The sequence below is a fragment of the Daphnia magna genome, linkage group LG3 (assembly GCF_020631705.1).
Source record: "Daphnia magna isolate NIES linkage group LG3, ASM2063170v1.1, whole genome shotgun sequence".
NCBI classification, from domain to species: Eukaryota; Metazoa; Arthropoda; class Branchiopoda; order Diplostraca; family Daphniidae; genus Daphnia; species Daphnia magna.
In genome coordinates, this window is record NC_059184.1 from 1,250,212 (window position 1) to 1,270,186 (window position 19,975).

Below are 19,975 nucleotides of genomic sequence, written 5' to 3' on the forward strand. Positions count from 1 at the left end.
TCTTACTTTTTGGCTCGATGTCGTGAATTTGCGAGTTGCATAGAAATGGCGCTTTTAGCGCTGCAGGGGCGCAAAACATCAACACAGAGACAATAACAAGAGCTAAAAAAGAAAAGATGGGCGAGGGCATTCCAAGAGAAAAGACAACAACGATATACACCGAGTCCGAAATAGTGGCAGTGATTTCTTTCTACACGACGCATTTCAATCGTCTACAGCAGGGGGTGGGAGGTGCCGTGTTTGCGGGAGGAGTCGCAACGGTCAGCTTTCCGGGGGGGCGTGTAGACGTGTTGATGAAAAGCCACGCCATGACATTTTTGGCCGGCCAGTGAAGAAGACGAAGCATTCACATTCAAATGTCCACCACACACACAGGCGGCCCAACAAATAGCGAGAGAAAAAGCAAAAGAAAAACAACAACAAATGCGGACGAAAATACGAAAAAGAAAAAAAAGAAGAAATAGCGATTTCAAACTTGCCGTCCGTGCACACGTAGACCTTGGCACACTATATCGTTTCTGGTGTCTCACTCGTCGCTCTATATATCTCTTACGGTTTTTTACGTCTCGACAACAAACAGCAGTGAGACGTAGCCAATAGAACGTGGCAGGCCATGCTCGATGTAAAGAAAAAGATTGGAAAAGAAGAGGAAGCAGCTAAGAGAACAAAAAAAAAAAGAACTGGAGTAGAGATAAAGCCTAGACAAGATTCTATTTGCCTTTCTTTTGCGCTTGAATCGTACGTTTCAATTGAGAATGACGCCAGTGGAGAGCAAGTCATGCGTTGGGAGTGGTGGCCAACTTTTCTCACGGTGGGAGGCGACGGACAGAGAGACAGAAAGCTGCGGATTTATTCGTTCGAATAACATTGAACAGATATCATTTGAATTTCCTCCCTTTTCTCCCCCACTTTTAAAAAACAAAACATACTGCTGCCTTCCATTTCTTTCTTGAAAAACTGCAGTTGAATCAATGCGACAAAAAGGGGGTCACGATAAGGCAAGGAGGATATTAACTTGTGTCGCTTTTATTCAGATTTTTCTTTCCAGTTGGACGGATTCGCATATTTTTTTTATGTCAGTTCCATTCGCCTTTCGGCTGCCTAACGCGTTTATGCAGTTAAGGGAGTAACGTTCGTTTAACCTCCGATATTAAGATTCGTCACATCAAGCCATTCTCTACCTCCTATCATGTCTTGGTGGGGCAATATACTAGAACTCCTTAGCGGGCGATGGGCACGAGCACGAAAATAAAAGGGGAGCAAAGAAAGATGATTGACGAAGACGAAACGCTGGCAAAGAAATATCGTTGATGATCTCGTAGAACGGCAATGCTGACGAGGCAAAGCTCTGCCACGACAATTCATTTTTATGTAAAGCTCCCACCATTTGTATGGATCGCTTGTATGCATTTGCTCATCAACATTGCAACCGAGAAACAGCTATGTGAAATAACATAGAGAGAGAAATAATTTAAAACAAATTGAATATCCCATCAGCGAGAAAAGGATTTCAATTATTTTAGCCACATCGAAGGAAATGTTCGACACAGAGGCGTTGCCTGGACGCTTCTTTCTCTGGAACAGGTTAACGTGAGCGCAATAGAAGGATGAACAGAAACGAGTCGATCCTCTACAAGGGCAAAAGAGGTGAAAAAACAATTGAAAAACAACAAAAACAAAGAAAACAAATAGTAAAGCAAACAAAAACAAGTTGAATGTCTAAAAATATAAACTTTCACTCGCTCCGCGGTTAGCTCCCATCCCATGGTGGGGCCGATTAATCAACATGGGTGGCATCAACTCATCCCTATTTCAATCTTCTGTCTGCTATCTTAATCATATTATTCCATTTTTCAGTTTGAATTCAGAACGACACGCGCCAGTAGATTGAGTAACACGTTTGACTGACGCAATAAAAAGGGATTCTATCTAATTTTGCAGCTGGATAACAAAAATAAAAGCTGCATCCACTGATGGGACTATAACATCTCCGCTCAATTAGCGTTTCTTCTACAAGAGGATTTCAAATTAAAAAGAAAATAAAAATTTTTTTTTTTTTTGCTTTTTTCAAATGTCTGTAAACAGTAAAATGTCCTTGAAGAACACACACACACACACACGAAAGAAATCTTTTTTTATTTTTCCCACCCACCCAATGCACGCTGTCCCGCTTTATCCTATACACGTCAACATGCACGCCTGAAGGCCCGTATATAAATGTATGGACACGCCAAGCAAACAAGATTTCGTTTGAGCTATTTCGTTTGTTTGTATGTGTTTCGCGCCGCACCAGTCGACACAGTTTAGCTACTCAGAGATTTTCGAATAGTAGAGACGATGAATCCGGAGCACTCTCGACAATTTATCAACAAGGACTACGTCAGTTATAGGCCAGAATGCGACCGAACGGCAATACAAAAAAGATAATGAAATTCATTCAAGAATATAGACGGGGAAAAAAAAATGAAAAAAAAAACAGTATCTTACTGAGCTCATCGAATTTGCGGATGATGGTCTCGATGTAACTGTTTTGCGGGGCAACATGTCCCCTCCTGACGGGCATTTCAAACGTGCCCTATTTGCTGACAATGTGACCGTAAAGTTGAATCTATTCAGCTCGTTGACCACGTCCGACGTTATTTAGAAGACGCACTTTTTCACCCCCCTTTTTTTTTTAAAGGTATACACAACCGAACACGGAGCACAAGTTGTCACAACGCACCACTGATAACACTTTTTTTTAAAAAATCGATAAGTGAATTGGAGAAAGAATAAAATATCTTCTAATTAGTGGGGAACGACAGACAATGTCGGTCGACGTTGAACGACCATCCGTTGCACGAACGGCGGTGGCAGTAGAAGTAAGAGCCAAACGTGACGGAAAACAGCGATGCGGACATGATGACGGGAAGCCAAAACGCAGTCCGCACAGATCCGACAAAAAACTCAACTAGGAACCTCAAACTAGAAGTTGTAGTTTGTTTTTATCTCTCGAGACGTTTTCGCTTGTCTGATCGTTTCCTTCCTCTCTTGCAAGCCGTTTTGGCGGATGCAAGTTAACCCTTTTTTTTCTTAAAAAAAAAAAAAAGAAAAAAGGCTGCATTCAAAATTGAAGAGCGCCAAATTCAAATGTGCTCATCAATCAGTCTCCATCCGATGATGAGTCGCAGCGAAAAATAAAAAAACAAAAACAAAACGGAAAGCCAAATAGAACACAGATAAACTATTTAAAAAAAAATAATAATGTCTAAAACTAAAACTGAGCGGCACTCCACTTTAATTATAAGATGGCTCGTGATGGTAATAATAGTTGAAGTAACTCGAGTTCACCAGACCAGAAACTAATCGAAAAATGATGTCGCGATCGTCCACAATCACAAAACACAGACACACACACACACTGCACACAAAAAGACGTGGCTACCCGCATCAAAAGCAAGTCGAGTACTGAACATTTCGAGTTTTCCGACGGCCAGTTTATAAGTTCCGTTCTCTCATCTCTTGTTTTCCAGCGCGTTCATCTACCACCACCAGAGCAATGGGTGGGAAAAAGAGAAAAGAGGGAGCCAGCACCATACTCATAGGGTTGTATACGTAATAATGCCGATGGGTTATAAGCGAGACACAGCACCCAGAAACAGCGCATGCTCCTTTTACACTTTCAAACGGGTAAGGGGGAAGACGAAAAAACAAAAAATAGAAAGAAAAAAAAAAAAAAAAAAGAAACAAGAAAAAGAGAGGGTCGGAAAGAGGGAGAGCGTGCAACATGTGTTGTTCCGGCTGAAGAGAGAAACGGAGTCGTAGAGCGCAGCAGAGCAGAGGGGTGACGGAATAGCTCGATATCTTTCTATTTCCCTTTTTATTTTCTTCTTCTTCTTCTTTCCCTTTATACATCCACGCAATCAATACTCGTCGCTTACAGATACATTATAAATAAATAAATAAATATATATATATATTAACGCAGTTAGCCGTTGACTTTTTTCTGTGCGCTGCACTGTCCTCTTAACAGACGTTTCTTTCTCTTCCTGTTTCGAAACGGGACCAATGACAACCGAGCCGTAGGTGATGAGTTCATCCGGTGTGACCTGACGACCGTCTCTCCCATCAACAGTCAATTCTGTTAATAGACGACATGCTGACGTCATCGAATTAAATCGATTACGCCCGGAGGAAATAAAAGGAGAGCATAAATTGTTAAAGCCTGTAAACCCAAATAGCCAATGACAGAGTCTTACAGGACGAGCTTTCTATGGGTGTAAACATCAAAATAGAAATGGGGGGGACAGACAAGTAACCCGAGTATTGGCGTTGGCTGTTCACAGTTCGCAGAACAGAAGAACCTTTTGTAAGACGGCCCGGCCCTCTAGTCGTACAGCCGCTTGCGTCATCTAGCGTTATTGTAAATATGTTTATGGCTGGGGCGCAGCGGGGCACACAAGAGTCGAGTTCCCAGACGAGTTTTCGGCGAAAATATTTTGCGTTCGTTATGGCCAGAGAACAATCCGCGCATTGTCCTCGGCAGTTTTTATTTTATTTTTTTGACAAGTCGCTAACTTAAAAGATCGACTTTACGTTCACAATGTCTGGGTAGTTCGCTGGCCATCAATTTCTTTTCCGCGCGCGCGCGCTAAAAGAAGAACATGACCCTGTTCAACCGCCTTCCTTGCCAATCAAACAGAACGGTTCAGATAGCCCGTCCATCTGTTTAACATAATATCGTTCAATTTGCCTACGGAACGTTATAAAGACTCGCAGTAAATGTTTTTCGAAAGATGCACACAAACGTCGAGTCTGGCGCTACAATGGGTTTGTTCTTGCCGTTGGGAGAGCTATGGCAACTCCATCAAAATGGAGATGGCATTTTGTGTGCGACTAGAGATCGCCTCGAATTGAATGAAACAAATTAAATCAGATTTAGCGACCAACGGCCTCAATAAGACGAATATCGAAACAAATTATAATTTTTTTGTTTGATCTAATTCATTTCCCATATTTCCCCCTTTAAAGAGCTGAAAAGTCAATAACGACTAAAACAACAATGTCATCGCACATTTGCAGCTTTGACTAACGCGCAACATGTTTTAACACAAAACAAACAAGTCGAGAAAACAAGGCGGAAACAAATGAGAAGGCAAGCGAAATTCTCCCTTAAAAAAACAAAGCAAAAAACAAAACATGAAAAGTCGTGTGTCTGCTTGTTGACTTAAGAACAGAAAACGGGGCAAAGGACCCGTGTAGACACAAAAGAGAAAAGCACAATACACACATCCGGCATACTTCTGCCTTTCGACATTAAATGAAGACGAATGTTGCCTCTTGAATATTTACTCTCGGATCTCTCTTACATCCCATTCTTTTCGCTTTCATGTTGTTTACATTTGATGCTACAGCCCAGCCAGTACTCGAACAGCCCCGACGTTTGCAAGCCCGAGCAATGCGAGTTATAGCTTTGAAACGGAATAGCTCGCATGGGTTTTTTGTGTGTGTGTGTGTCTCGGATTACGTATTGATCGAAAATTCATGTATGGGTCATAGATGTACATTTGCATCTACAACCGATATCCAAAATTTAAAAAACAAGAAAATTGTGTCCATTGAATGAAAATTTAGGGAAATCAAACAGAAAAACTGCAGGACATATAAACAAAAGAATTCGTCGGAAAAAACGACATTTCTCGACACAGACGCTGCCCCGTGTGTCAAAAGTTAACAGACCAAATGCAAATTGTCTAAGAGAATAAAAAAAAAAAAATAAAAATAAAGTCATCCGCCGCCGGATGCTGGATTGTGCGTCACACATTAAACACATGACGAGCACCAGACATGAAAAAGAGGCGCCCATGAATAAACTGTAGCCTATTTTTCTTTTTTCGCTATAAATAAAATGCGTAAAGAGAAGCGAAATGAGGGAATCGAATTCAATTGCAGTGCCGTCTAGTGTCCCCATTCAACATGCACAGAAAGAAACAGAAAAAGAAAGTCAAAATAGGAGACTAGCGAATTGAGCTATACTCCCCATGGCCAGCGTATTTTTTCTTTTTTTTTTTATTTCGTTTTGCATAAAGCCGTTCCGTGGTCGTCTTGGATGTTGGCTTCTCATTCCGTCTTTTTTGTATCTCGGCCAATTGTAGTGCAGCATAAATATGTACCATCGTCTCCAACGAATCGCGTCCCTATTGGCAACGCAATGAAATAGCCAATATAGGGCCGGCAGTCGTTGTGGCAGTGGCGCCACTGATACAAAAGACGGAACCCATTCAAATTAAACGATGAAAGAAACGAAAGCGACGTGGCTTAAAGTTTGCACTAGTGGAAAATTGCGCTTGTAAAGATAAGAGAAGCTCGAGATTTCAAATGATGGATCGAATGGCAAGAGGAAAAAAAACAAGAGTTCTAAACAAATGGAAACGGACGACGGAGATTTCAAACAAAACAATAAGAAAAAATTTTGAAGAAAATTTAAGGAGGAGCCAAAGTTCTTGCGATTTACGTAACATCCAAAGGTCATTACGAGATGGGATCGGATTTTTTTTTTCTTTTTTGATGAAGTATTCCAACAGCTTCAGTAGCGTTTCAAAATGTCTGGGCGTCGATCACGCATTACATACCTCTTAATCATCATCTTAGCCACGTCTTTCGAAGCCAGCCTTTCGGGTACGTTAAGTCTTTTGTCAACCTCTCTTTTCCATAATCCCCCTTCCCCATCCTCGATCTATTGCCTCCATAAATTGGCAAACATTTTTAAGATGACTGATGTAAAAGACGAGCCGAGTACTACTACTTGCCATTAGTGCCTGTGTCTGTCTTTGTCGATGGTGTCGCATGCCTTTGCCATGTCCTTTTTTTCTTTTTAAATTGAAGAGTTCCGCACTCATTGTCAACACAAAACAGATTGGCCATACAACAGTAGCAGCCATTTCTCGCCTCTTGAGAGCGTAACGTAGTAAAATGCTAGTTCTTACTACTATACTGTATATCAAGAGCGACCTAAAAAAAAACGGGTTGGCTGACTTTGAAAGAGAAGAACTGAGGGGGAGGAGAGGTTATGACTCCTAACTATATGGGTGGTATAGTGGGGTAGGGAGGAAACAACAGACGGAGGGGGACTATATATTTATCGTGATACTGCACAGAACAGCACACACACACTTCTCGGGGGGGCATTGCATTTGGAATATTTTACGGCTGAAATCTACTGCCGCCGAGACAGAGGTTGCCCAACTGTCTGCAAAACGAAAAACTGCGACAAACAAATAGGGTCAACAACAAAAAAAAAAAAAAAAAAAGAAAAGATCCTGCCAACGCAACCATGTTTTCAGCTCCTCTTCGTCCAGCAGGGGAATAAACGGCAAGTGTGTGCTCTTCCCTAAACACGGGGAAACAAAAACTAGACGTGGTTTGTGTTGTACGTGCGGGCGGGCGTGCGCGATCGATGGAATGTGTGTGTGTGTTCTCTCAACAAAAATATTGACCCCCCACAGCGTCGACATTGTCGCCCTCATAAATTTAGACTTGATAAGAGTTTCGCGTGCTACCAAAAACTAGATTCTATCCCGCTTCTTCTTGCATACGGATGTAAGCGTAGCAGCACATACATATACATAGTGACCCCCTGACTACTAGCCCCTGTGTCGCATTGAGGTTAATGCCAAGGCGCGGTTCGTGTGTGTATGTTTTTCTGGCGCCGAATCAAAGTCGGCCGCGATCCGCTACGGTGGAGAACATATACATATTTTTTTTTAATAGCAGCATTAAAAAAAATAAAAAGTGGGATTGAATTGGCAGTCGGAAGTATGCAAAAAGAAAACAGGCAGTAGTGGCCTCATTTCCGTCTGTTATTCAAACTGGAATGGTAGTACTTAGTTGTAGAGTTGTATAGACCCGCTGATGAGGCCGCGTGCAATTTGAGTCCGGTTTAAAGTATTCGACAAACTCTTTGAAATTGGATGTGGAAAAAAAAAAAAAATTTAAATCAGAAGACGAAGTAAGAAGTCTAATTCAATATCGTTCGTTAGTTGATTCTTTGATCAACCTTTACAATAAAAAAAAAAAACGAAGACAAAGAAAGAAAATTTCATGTCGAAATTACATATTCGACTAATGTAAAAAGGCCTGGTGCTTAACTGCTTCGTAATTTCTGAACTAGAAATTGATTCTAAAGTGACTTGATTATTGCTATTTTCGGAAACGGTTACAAGAGATAAGCCATTTGAAGATGATATCGCACGAAATACGATCTCGCTGTCAAGTGACCAAGCTTAAGGGTCAAAGAGCTCCCCCCAAAAAAAAAAGTATAAAAAAAAAAAAGGAAAAATTTAGTAGATGCGATATAATAAAAACTACGCTGCCTCCCTATAAATGTGATGTTGGAGACCGGAAACAAGCTCCACCACAAGCCGACCGAGTCACCTCCGATATCCTAGGCGATGGGCAAGCCAAGCGGGCAGAACAGGAAGTGGCCTGGCTGTACATCTTTGCCCAGCAGATATATAAAACGCGTATCTTGTTTTTCAAAAAAAAAAAAGGCCAATAGTCCAGCAATGGCCGAGGAAAATACGCTGCACAACAGCCAGTTTGCGCAACTCGAGGACATACAACTAACCTCCACGTGCAATGCACGTCCATGTAACGTGAACCAAATCAACGGTCAACTATTGCCCCGGTAACCGATCCTCTCCTTCCAAACTCGTGCCGGCCGACAACTTTACAGAACAAGACACACGACGCCCCCCCCCCAAACCTGAAAGAGACACCTGGTGAAACGAGGAGAATTTCCATATTGGAATAGCGTGGCAATATTGATCAAACAGAGGGCGCTGTAATAGTGTTTGCCTACAATGATACTCGGTTTCTACATAATAAATCAACAAAAAAGGCGAGGGAAAAGAGAAGGCTGTGTACGTCAGCAAACAAATACAATAGTAACAAAAGTTTTTCCTTTATTCGCAATGTTCCACATCGCGTAGAACAGGGGAAAACAAGAGAAAAGGCAAAGTCATAATTGATTGAATATCTGAGAACGAAGCGAACATGTATCTACTGCTGTTCACCATGCGAGTCGCTTGTAATTGATGATTACTACACACTGGCTGTATAAACTTGACACGGCCTGTGTTGAAATTTTTTTTTTTTTTCGCTTACCGATGCATAGCGACACGCGAAAATAATTGCGACGGTCTTGCGCGCTTTTCATTCGTCCCTTGCCTTTTGAATGCTACATTTAATTTAAGTATACGATAACCCCCTTCCCCACACCATCAGAGACAAACAGTACAAACACATTTTCAACGTGTAGCCGCCAGCGTGAGAACAAGGCGCAGCATCGGTTCTTTCGGGGATATGATTCGGTTTAGCACACGGATGGAGGCACTGCTTTTCAATAATTACGGAAATCACTGCGGAAGTGGCGAGACCGGCACCCTACCCATTGTCGACGCTATCGATCGGTAATAAAATTTAAAAAATAAATAAATAATTACATTTTTCATATTCCATAATTTCGTCTCGATCTAAACTTTGCCGATTCTTTTTTTTTTTAATATATACAATCAGCTGCTGTCGCAAACACGATCTTTGTTACGAAAGCCTACCGAACGGCCCGTGCTCGTCGTCGTTCTTCGGTGCCTATTTCACTTTCTACACGTGGACTATCGTTTCGAATGGCAGCCAACAACGACAGGGAGCCACCATCGTTTGCGGTAGCCTTTCGTTCAACTTCATTTCCGTTTGTCGAAATCAAGACGATTTCAAGCGCCGCAAACGACTTTGGCGCCATCGTTTCACGTTCCTTTTTAATGTTTCTGCTTTTCTCTATTTTTTTATTGTTTTCTTTAAAGGTGACACCAATGTATGCAAACTGGCTACGTGCAACTGCGACCGAGCAGCCGCCCTGTGTTTCGGCAGACATTCGGCTTCGTACAACATCGCCAACAAACGCAGTAGCATCTGGGATTGGCTCATTTAACAGCACCAGCAACGATCCCGAGAGAAACGAGGAATACGTAGACAAAAAAAAAAAAAAGTGAATATTATTATTAAGGTACATTGTATAATATTTTTATTATGCAGTATTGCAGCAACCATAACAATAATATTCTTTTTTTCATTTCTTTCCTATATACCCCCGTTCGACACGACTGGAATTTCGGGCAACCTGCGATCTAAATATAACGTGCAAACGCGAAACAAAAAAAAAAAACCAATGACATTGGGTCATATCTTGTTCTTTATTGAAAGAGTAGAAAAAAAGGGGAAGAAAATTTGTGTGGGTGATGAAATAAATCAACGTTACCAACGTCATTCGACAGGCTATGATGCAATAAAACTGTCTTGTTATCGATGATACATCACTTATTATTTGGCTAGCCCTTCCCTCTCTCTTTCTTTTTCTTTTCACTTCAACTAACAAAACATTAAGAAATCCGGCCACAGCAGACGAGAAGGCAAAAAAAAACAAAACAAACTTGCTGGACTGGAAAAACTGGATTTTTCAAACAATGCGATCCTTCATTTCCCGATCTCCATACAATAATGAGATGGCTGAAAATGTGACAGCCATCACATACACCATTTGCGAACATCATTTTAATATCTTATCCATCGTCCTGGCGCAACGGCGCGCTTATTATAATAAGACCGTCCCGTAGCTATATATATATTTACAATATTCGAACAGATACACACGTAAAACACGCATAAAAGCAACTGAGTTGATTCGGCCAGTCTAGCGAACAACTGCGAAGGTTTCTCAAGTAAATATTGTTAAGTACTCTACGTATATATATAGAAATAAAACAAAATTTTAATCCCAATCTTGCGCAATGAGAACAAAACGAAAGACCAAGAGATCCCCTTAATTTTCTATTCTTGTATTATCCCCATACTTTGATACGCTCAATCATCCGTACAACCTGAGATATAACAAGCCAGGTGCAGTACTCGATCACATTGAAGCCTTGAGGCTACTCATTCACGTACGAAATATTACAGCAAGTTCTGCCTCGAACGATACAGTTCACGCTGAGAAAAATTTCAACGAAAAAAAAAGATTTGCGGAATATGTTAAACAAAAATTACGTCATAAATCAAGAGGGCGTAAGCGACAAAATACGAGTGTATCTGCCGCATCCATCACGCGCAGCGGCTAGGATCATCGGTCTGCATTTTTTTATTTATACGTTCGATTCGGACAATGCGCTAGATTCTAACCACGTAGGACTTAACAAAACAAAACTTAAAAAAAGGAAACGGTCACGACTGGCAAAGTTATGTTCGATTTTGCTTCCCGCTGACACAACAGTCATAGGAAAACAAAAACGAGAAAAACAAACAAATTCGCCGTGACGAAGGGCATCACGAAAAGCGAAACAAAAAAAAAAACAAGCAGACGAAATTGAGCGAAAATGCTCTCGAATATCCAACAACAAAAAAGCGACCTATCGAACTAGATCGAAACGCTCGTCAATGTCGCTTTTTACGTCTTAGCAACGCTAATTAGAACAGCAGTCTCGTTTTCTCAGTATTCTCTCCCCATTATCGTTAAGTCTTTGACAACATCGTAGTACAATATCCCGCCGACACACTGTCTTCCACGAACGCATTCCTTTTTAAAATCCCCCCTATGCAGCCCACACAAACAAAAGAAGCAAAAGAATTAACTCTCATCAGTGGGAGTGACCTGCTAAGATGATCAGGGAATTTGGCAAAGACGACACGGAGAATCCCGTTCTCTCACGATGGCTAACTGATAAGACCCTACATAGTGTCTCTGCGTTATTAGTTTAGGGCTCAGTACACGCGAAGAAAAGGGAACTGGACGTCAGCTTCCATGTGGCCCATATACACGTGGCATTACGCAATTTCTGCTACGATTCAGGACTGCAATTGCCGAGTGCACGTTGGTGTCATGCCACTCAAGAAAGCAAGACGGGGAAAACGAGAAAAGCATCCCACCACACACAAAGGACATGGTCACAGAATTAACGAGTGTCAGCGTCAGCCATTGGACAAGATGAAAAATAGGCCGTTAAAACGAGGGTACGATGATGCCACTATGGCCGGCATGAATTTCAAAGCAACTTATTCAATGCACAATTCGAGATAAAAGAGAGATTTGCATCTGTTGTCCTACCTTTTTTGTTGAATGCTGCATCGACGACGTAGTTGGAACAACGTGGGTCACGCTCGAAACAAGTTGCACTCGACCAGGCATGGCCTACTTGGTAACTGAAACGCGGGGGTCCCCTGTTTCGCTCGCAATTAAACAATGAAGCAACCCCTGCCTCCCTTCCGTAATGAACCAAGATGCCACCTAGAGACAAAAAATGTATCAGTTTTTCGCGCTTTAAGGACGCAACTACGGAAATGAGGAGGTTGCCAGGTTTCTAGATTTAAAATTAATTGCATCATTTGGTTTCTGTTAATTCATCTGAAGCTTTTGAATGTCTTTTTTCTTTTTTTTATAATGATAAGTATAATTCCAAATAAATTCATTCCAATTTACGTAGATTTTCGATATAATTTAGCTTCCCTGTATATTGAGGGCCGTGGTTTTGGCGGGCTGTTTCGAATGTGTCCCGAAATAGCCACGGATAAAGTTTTGAAAAAAAAAAAAAAAAGGGTTCAGAGCCGAGCCCGTGCTACTGCAACATAGAAAATTGGGGAAAAGGGCGGACGCACTTTTACAACTACTAGATGGGCGAACGGTAAATACGAAACATTTCGTGGGGATACGGTATTAATGGAGGAGTTTTTTGTGTACATTATGAAACGGATGGGAGATTGTCAAGCCACAAGGGCAAAGGGCTACGCTTAAGAGGATCAGAGATAACATAGCAAATTTTAATATTCTCAAAGCGCCTTTTCAAGGTACCGGCACTCGGGCTGATTGGATAAAGAAGGAACTAGTGGGTATAGGGACTTATCTAGCTCTCGGTACAGTCGCACACGAAATGATCCCCCCCCCATCCCCAAATTCATTGAAGCATACAAAAAGTGGCTAATGACGAAACTCTTTTCCTCAAAAGTTTCGTTTACGGACAAAAAGACTCAAAAAGCGGCAACCATTTCCCCCATAAGGTTTGGCCCCAGTTATTTGATTTGATTATTCACTGAATAAAAAGTGTAACTCGGCTTTCAAATTTAATTATTTTTCGCGATGGTCTTTAAAACAAAGAAAAAAAAAAGGGACATGGAGTTGGAAAAAGAGTCCCTAGATGGCAGATCACGCTAGTACGTGGTAAAACAAATTGAAACTATTCAAAAATGAATTCCAAAAAATACTGCAATTTGAAGGAGTGGGTAAACAAATCCAAAAAGGTTAGACAAATGACGTAACTTTCTCAACCTGCAAAAAAAGAAAAAGGAAGACGCAACACAACAGCAAGAAATGACTCGAGTTAGTAGTAGGGGGTCTTGGCGCAACAGTGAAAGGAAAGTGCTAGTCGCACTAAGCAATTTTTCTTTCATTTTTTTCTGTTCTTTTTCCCTGAAAAAAAAAACAAACAAAAATCTTGTGGCGTTGTGGTTGTTATTTGATGTTACGGCAATCGTCCTTCTCTTCCCTAACACGGCATTTGAAAAAGAAAAACGAGCGTCGCTCAGAGACAGGTATGTGCGTCGCAACATGTAAGGAAACGAGCCAAAATAAGAGAGAAATGGGTGCGTGAATTGAAGGTCGAACGGCGGCGACGGGTCTAGCAATCACGAGCGATCGTGAAGAAACAAAAGAAACAACAAAACAAACAAAAAGGGGGTACAAGAAAAAAGAAAATAATGATGATAAAAATAAACCGTCGACTTGAAACGGCGAGCGATGAATCTGAGCGGCGCCAAACAATAAGAGGCGGCAAAATTTTTGAATTTTCAAAATACAACGAAAAAAAAAAAAGAAAAACATTTTGCCGGCGAGTTAGTTGAGACTTTATTATGAACTACGTTATATAGCACGTCGCCATATTTACGAGATTCTTTCGATCCTTTTTTTTTTCTTTTTTTATTGACAAATGCCAATATAAGGAAAGAGAGGAGTTTGAAGAAAATGAAGAGAAAAAAATAAATATGTCCATAAAAAAAAAGAAAAAAAATGGTCGTTAGATGACGTCAAATCTTTACGGGCGCACCTGTGAGTTGCAAGTAGAAGAACACTGCAAAGACGCTTTGAGAAACGGTGTGAGCGCCATCAGTAATGCGGAAATAATCAACGTCCGAGGCATCGATGAGGAGAGACATCAACTTCTGGGGGATCCGTCACAAAATGAGCATTAAACTCTTTTCTTTCCTTTTTCTTTTTTTTTAATATTTATACCTTACTCACACACACACACGTAGACACGTTTTTTTTCTTTCTTCGTTTCTCCTTGATCGCTCTTTGAATGATTTCCTATACGCTCCTTCCCTTATCATTACCATCATCAACTGCCTTTTTTTTTTCCCCTTCGTCATGATCTCATCGGACACGATGGAAGACGACCAGGTTCACCTTGAAAATAATAAATGAAAAGGCCTGATATTCTAATGCTTAACCTCCCGCATCGCATTATATATGTATCCCCCCTTTTCTCTCTCTTCCATCGTGCTGTATGGCGCAAGCAAACGTGAAACACGCAACACACCCAACGATGAAAGAAGACGGACAGGCCTCTCTCTGGAAAAAAAAAAGAAAACATTGTACATGCACATTAATTCTTCTACTGCGCGTTAATCGATTCCAACTCTTGTTGGGAAAATTCATTTTCCAATACAGCTTCTGGTCTTTTTTTTCTTTTTCTTACAACACTCCTACCCCCTCTCTGAAAGAGAAGGGGGGGGGGGAATAATATTTGTAAAAGGTAAGATCGATCGGTAAAAACCAGGAAAATCAACCGGTACTCTCTCCATCTTCTTCTTCTTGAAAAAAAAAAAAAATGAAAACCTATTTGACCAAGTCGATTTACGTTTCTCCACTTAAAAACATTTTTTTTTTTTTCGTTTGGCTGACTGCACCGTTCCCCCCATTGGCTCACCTTTTCATTGCCATCGCCCCGTTTTTATGCATGAGAGCCCGTAAATTATTTACACACAAAGTGCTCATAGCGACGAATGAATAAATGCACCGACCCAACATTTTCTTGCAGCGCTGCACATATAGACACACACAAGCGATTCAGCTCACGCCATCAGTCGACCATATTTCTTCTATAAAGCATTCAACAGACTAAATATATGTATTCCTCCACTTCTTTTTTCTTTTCTCGATTCCTCATCGTCCGTGTGCGCCCTTTGTTTTGTTTTATCTGATGCACGAGCGAGCGTGTTGGTGGATTTCCTTAATAATATTTCATCCAAAATATTCTTCCTCATCCTGCTATTATTCCAGCCTTCAATCCCGTTTGTTTTGTTTTTTTGTTTTGTTTAAGGATATGCATTGGTGATATCCACGCACGGCAGCAGCTGCGCATAATCGTTGAACAAATGGCACGGACAAATGAAACAACAGATAGAGAAAATTAAAGCTTTAAAAAAAAATTAAGGATTTTGTTTGTTTCTTTCTTCCTTATGACCGTTGGATGCGTCAAATAATTGTTACTCGTTTTTTTTTTTCCGAAAAGATTTTGTTTTGTTTAAACCAACGACCGACACACGCGCGTGTTTCAAACTTATCCGGTGAGTTTGTAATTTTTCTGGTGCTCGTGTGTTAACAAACCCGTGATTTACCATTTATCTTCTGACCTCGTGATTGCCAATTATGGCAAAGGGAAGAGAAAAAAAAAAAGGATGGGCTCGAGAGTTTCGAGGGACCAAAAATACAATCGGTAAGTGAGTAAAATAAAATAAAAAAATAAAAGCTGGCGCAGCAATATAGCCCCGAGACCCAAGTCCAGACGGTCAGCTAAAAGAAAAATAGCCGATACTCACGTAAAACACGGGTAAGACTGCCGCGTGTTGCGCGTTTCATTCGAGTCGTCCATTATTTGTTCTCTCCCCCCCCCCCTTTTTAACGGCAAAACAGCGTGTAATGGTCGCTTTTTTATTCCGCCCTTCTCCCGTGTTCTTCGCCACCATCTCTCTATTCTTCGCGTACGCCATGACATACATTGTCTAACGTATGCTGTGCATAGTTTTAATAGTTCGACTTTGACACAGAAAAAGAAAAAGAACAAAAAATGCCGACCGATCGTGCCGACCGGTCGTATATGAAAATGAACCGAACGCACAGCGGTACAACAAGTTTATAAGAAGAAGAAAACAAAAAAAATCAGGTATTCAAATTTTTTTTTCGTTTTTTTTTTTGAAATTTTTGTGTAAGAGAAAATCTAAAACGGCCGTTACGCGTCCGTGTTATTCGATTCAATCGAAACGTACCCCGCACAGGGGAGGGAAAATTTAACGAAGGGAAAGAAAAAGGGGGAGGCGCCGCATCAACGGGCGAAGCATGAAAAGGATAGGAATTTGTTTTCGGATTTTCGAACGGTGTTATCACGTCACTGAGCGCCGCCATCTAAGCCAAGCAACAATTTTCCAATGGGTTCATGTTATTCCCTTCGTCTGCTTAGTTTCGTTTTTCATTTTCCTTTTCTCCCTCCTTTTTACATCGATTGTACGTTCTCCAAACAGACGAGAAGGCCCAACAAAATAAAAAGAAAAGAAAAAAAAAATCAAATCAAAAAGGCCGAGAATCTTAGATAAGAAATCAGTGGAAATGCGTTCGCTGGTTGTTGGCAGGCCAGCAACTCCACCTCCTCATCATGCGATGCCCGCCTCTCATTTCTTATTTCTACTTCATCCCAAAATGAACAAAAAAATAAAATAAAATAAAGAAAACAAGTTTCATTTCTCGATGCCTATCGCGTGTTTGTGTACGGTGAAGGTAAACCACCATTTTGTGCGCGTATTGTTCTCGTCCACGATCCGATACGAATCCCCTGCGCAAAAAGCAAACAAACGCTGTCTCATCTCTCCAGCAAACAGAAAGATGATGGCACAAACGTTGAGGAACAAGACGCGTATGCAAAAAGCCAATCAACTCAAACGCGCGCGCGCGCGAGAGAGAGCAAAAGAATGAAAGGCAAGTCTCACACAGTTGAGAGGACTTTGGCTGGCGCGCATTTTCACGTCACGGAGGAATGTTGGCTGCTGGAGGACGTTGTGCGCGCCGGGCCTTTTGGTTGAAACGATCCACCCACTCTCGTCCGAGACCCCGACACGCAAACCGTAGTAAGAAAAAAGGTGGGAGGCAGGAGGGAATGTATTTCTGTCGAGAGAGAGGCTGAGACGTGCAAACGGCTATTTATTTCGACAGCGGCGCCACGGAACCAGAGAGAAAGAAAAAAGACTGCGAGACAATCTTTACACTGTTGTGTTTTCTCTCTTTTATTTTTCGCTATCCGCTTCTTAGGGATTCAGCCTGATGATTCTCTTCTTCTTCCTAGAGTCCGACCACTGACTGACAGTCCATCAAACAGTCAAAGACAAGTGAGGGCCTTGGGTACTGGCTGGTCTCCATTGAAATTGAAGGGGGGAAAAGACGAGAAAAGAAATAAGGCTTTTCAAAACAGGTGGGAAAATGTTCGTGTAAGAGTTTTTCCTCGTTCCGATATCAAATTGCCATTTTGATAGACAGCCTCGAAACCATGTCGTATACATTTTTTCCCGTTTGAAATCGATTAACGCAGAGGAAAGGATTCGATTGGCTCAATGTTTGCGGCTCAAAAACATGACACGGCCAACAAAAAGAGTTACAAGAAATACATTTTTCAAAAAAAAACTCGTATTATGGTGAATGTCAGACGGCCTTTTCTTTTTCCTTTTTTCCCCTTATCCCAATCTAAAAAGAATGCAAAGCCAAGAAAACGAAGATGGATTTCTACACGTCGTGGACGTAGACGCATATACAGCCATTTATATGCGATACAAACAGTAGACTGACGTGACCTGCCCCGTTGCCCATAAAACATTTTTTTTTTTCCCCGGGACGAAGGCGTTATGATTTACGGCCAACAACAACATCGGCGGTCAACTGGTGACCGCACGAAAAGTCAAAGAGAGACCTAAAAAAAAGAAAAAAGCAAAAAATAGTGGCGTTCCCAAAACTTTGAATGAAATCTCAGCCGACCGAAAAGAGAAACGGGAAAAAAAGAAGAAAGCTACACAACCTCTTTCATCATCATCATCACGATATCCGCCTTTTGAAAATGAAATAAAGAGAGAAACAAGGACAGTGTTAAAACACTTGCTCCTCTATCCAAAATGGAAAACAAGAGAAACAAAACGAATCAAAATGGGGGAGTCAAAACAAGAGAAATAAGCGCCAGCATCACAGAAGCAGACTCGAAAATGACCGAGTCTATACATTAAAAACACAGAGAGAGAAAGGTACACTTACTATACTCTATTACTACTAATAGTGATCGTAGTCGTAGTAAAATAGTAGTGAAACTATCGTATAGATGTGCGTGCACCGTGTGTGACAGCTCTGGCCGCATTCCTTCCCTTATAAGGCCGATGGGATAGACATCCGTGGAACTTACGCAACAAGCACGACGTAAACTTTCAACAAAAAAAAAAACAAAAAAAAAAATCTTTTTCTTTAGTCTGAAATCCACAGCTCTCACGCGGAAGAGAAGGAAAAGAATGGACGTGAAGAAGAACAAACAAACGTCGTGTAGGTCAGCCACTTGTCTTGAAAACCAGAGAATAAGGAAAAGGTATGTGAAAATAATGGACAAAGAATCACGAAAGACGTGAGTGCAGAGAGAGCCAAAAGAATAAAAAACGAAGTCTGTTTTTGTTTTTTTGCAATCGAACGACGATTTATCGACCTTGCTCACGCCCCTTCGAGAAGCATTTTGGCTTATTTGCGTCTCACCTTGGGATGGTCGACACTCCCAAGTTGGTAAAAAAAAAAACTAATAATTCGAACCTAACCTGCCCCGACGCGATGTTTTGTGGGCACACATATACATACTATATATCCAACTATTATAGCACCTGAAACATGTGGGAGCGCCGCCGCCGTCGCCGTCCTCGCTATAATTACATGCGCTGTCTAGTAGACACACACACACACGACTTACGGCCTGCATTTTCACGTACGCACACACGGACAGAGAAGGAGAGGGCATAATCATAGTTATAATAACTTTATGCGGAAGGAACGTCTCCGTCATTTTCCAAAAAGAAACTTAAAAAGAAAAAACAAAAATTCAGCATTTTTACAGGTCCCTTGAAAAATAGAAAATCTTGTTTTCTTGTTTTTTTCCCCCTTTTAGTTGACTCTTCAATAAATTGTTTAGTTTTTCTCTTAAAAAGAAAAAAAAATGGAGACGAAATGAAGATTCCGTACACACTTCAGAGCAATCTAGACAGAGACAGAGAGAGGCAACAACAGTCGATAAATCAACGTGTAATCGAAGTTGCCCTTTTGGATGCATTCGAAATAATTGGTCAAGATTTCATTTACGTACATATGGCTTTTATCTTTGTATTATGATCGCGACCTCCTCCACATTAGTTGATTGATAAAAAACAAAAAAGATCGACGACTGACACACCATCGAGTATGTGCCGTGCATGCAACACAGGTGGTTCGACATGTTTCCCTCCCCATCCACCCAACATTCCGTGTTTGACTTCTTTTTTTCTTTTGTTTTTTTTTTGTTTTCCAATTCTCCCTCACCTCTGCTTCGTTTCTTTTTTCACGGACGAGAATTTGGATTTTCAATTATTCAAACCCGTTTTCCCCGTTCCGTTCTCGTTATCGTCGACTGAAATCGTCACAGGACAAAAACAAAATGCGGGCAAGTTTCAAATAAGAACGAACAAAAAAAAAAGAAAAAGAAAAACAAGAAGACAATGGAATCAGAAACGTGCATCATCAATCTATGCGGAGCTCTCTATACGCGCTCTACTTCATTCCTGAAGAGCCAGTCCAGCAACAGTCCAGCAGATTTAGCAGGCGTCTTGTATATATTTTAATAGCACGTTTTATACCGTG

The 19,975-nt window shown here is 41.1% G+C and overlaps 2 protein-coding genes across 10 annotated transcripts in view; one reads left to right on the forward strand and one right to left on the reverse strand.

Annotated features, from left to right (window-relative positions):
* The window catches only part of LOC116919110 (potassium voltage-gated channel subfamily H member 6), an 88,152-nt gene that overhangs the window by 51,460 nt on the left and 16,717 nt on the right, over positions 1–19,975 (reverse strand). For 4 of the 9 annotated variants that reach the window (XM_045171400.1, XM_045171399.1, XM_045171396.1 and 1 more), the window contains exons 1-2: positions 14,124–14,238; positions 12,134–12,313 (exon numbers count right to left, since the gene is read on the reverse strand). In XM_045171400.1, coding sequence (XP_045027335.1) covers positions 12,134–12,313; positions 14,124–14,232 — 289 coding nt within the window. In that variant the 5' untranslated portion in view covers positions 14,233–14,238. Of the gene's footprint in view, positions 1–2,487; positions 3,496–12,133; positions 12,314–14,123; positions 14,248–14,308; positions 14,324–18,364; positions 18,555–19,975 lie in introns of those variants that run through there. The other 5 variants (XM_045171401.1, XM_045171398.1, XM_045171394.1 and 2 more) reach the window with 5 other exon arrangements.
* LOC116919118 (acidic phospholipase A2 PLA-1) lies at positions 6,550–10,042 on the forward strand. The gene is made up of 4 exons (XM_032924998.2): positions 6,550–6,657; positions 9,299–9,449; positions 9,556–9,701; positions 9,840–10,042. Exons 1-4 carry the CDS (start codon positions 6,582–6,584, stop codon positions 9,965–9,967), a joined length of 501 nt encoding a protein of 166 aa, XP_032780889.2. The 5' UTR covers positions 6,550–6,581; the 3' UTR covers positions 9,968–10,042.

Excerpts from the sequence above, each read along its gene's own strand:
- LOC116919118 (XM_032924998.2), top strand. The coding sequence starts at position 6,582 with ATGTCTGGGCGTCGATCACGCATTACATACCTCTTAATCATCATCTTA. Across the intron at positions 9,450-9,555 it reads ATTGTCGACGCTATCGATCG|CTGCTGTCGCAAACACGATC; the intron begins GTAATAAAATTT and ends ATATACAATCAG. Across the intron at positions 9,702-9,839 it reads GGGAGCCACCATCGTTTGCG|GTGACACCAATGTATGCAAA; the intron begins GTAGCCTTTCGT and ends TTTTCTTTAAAG.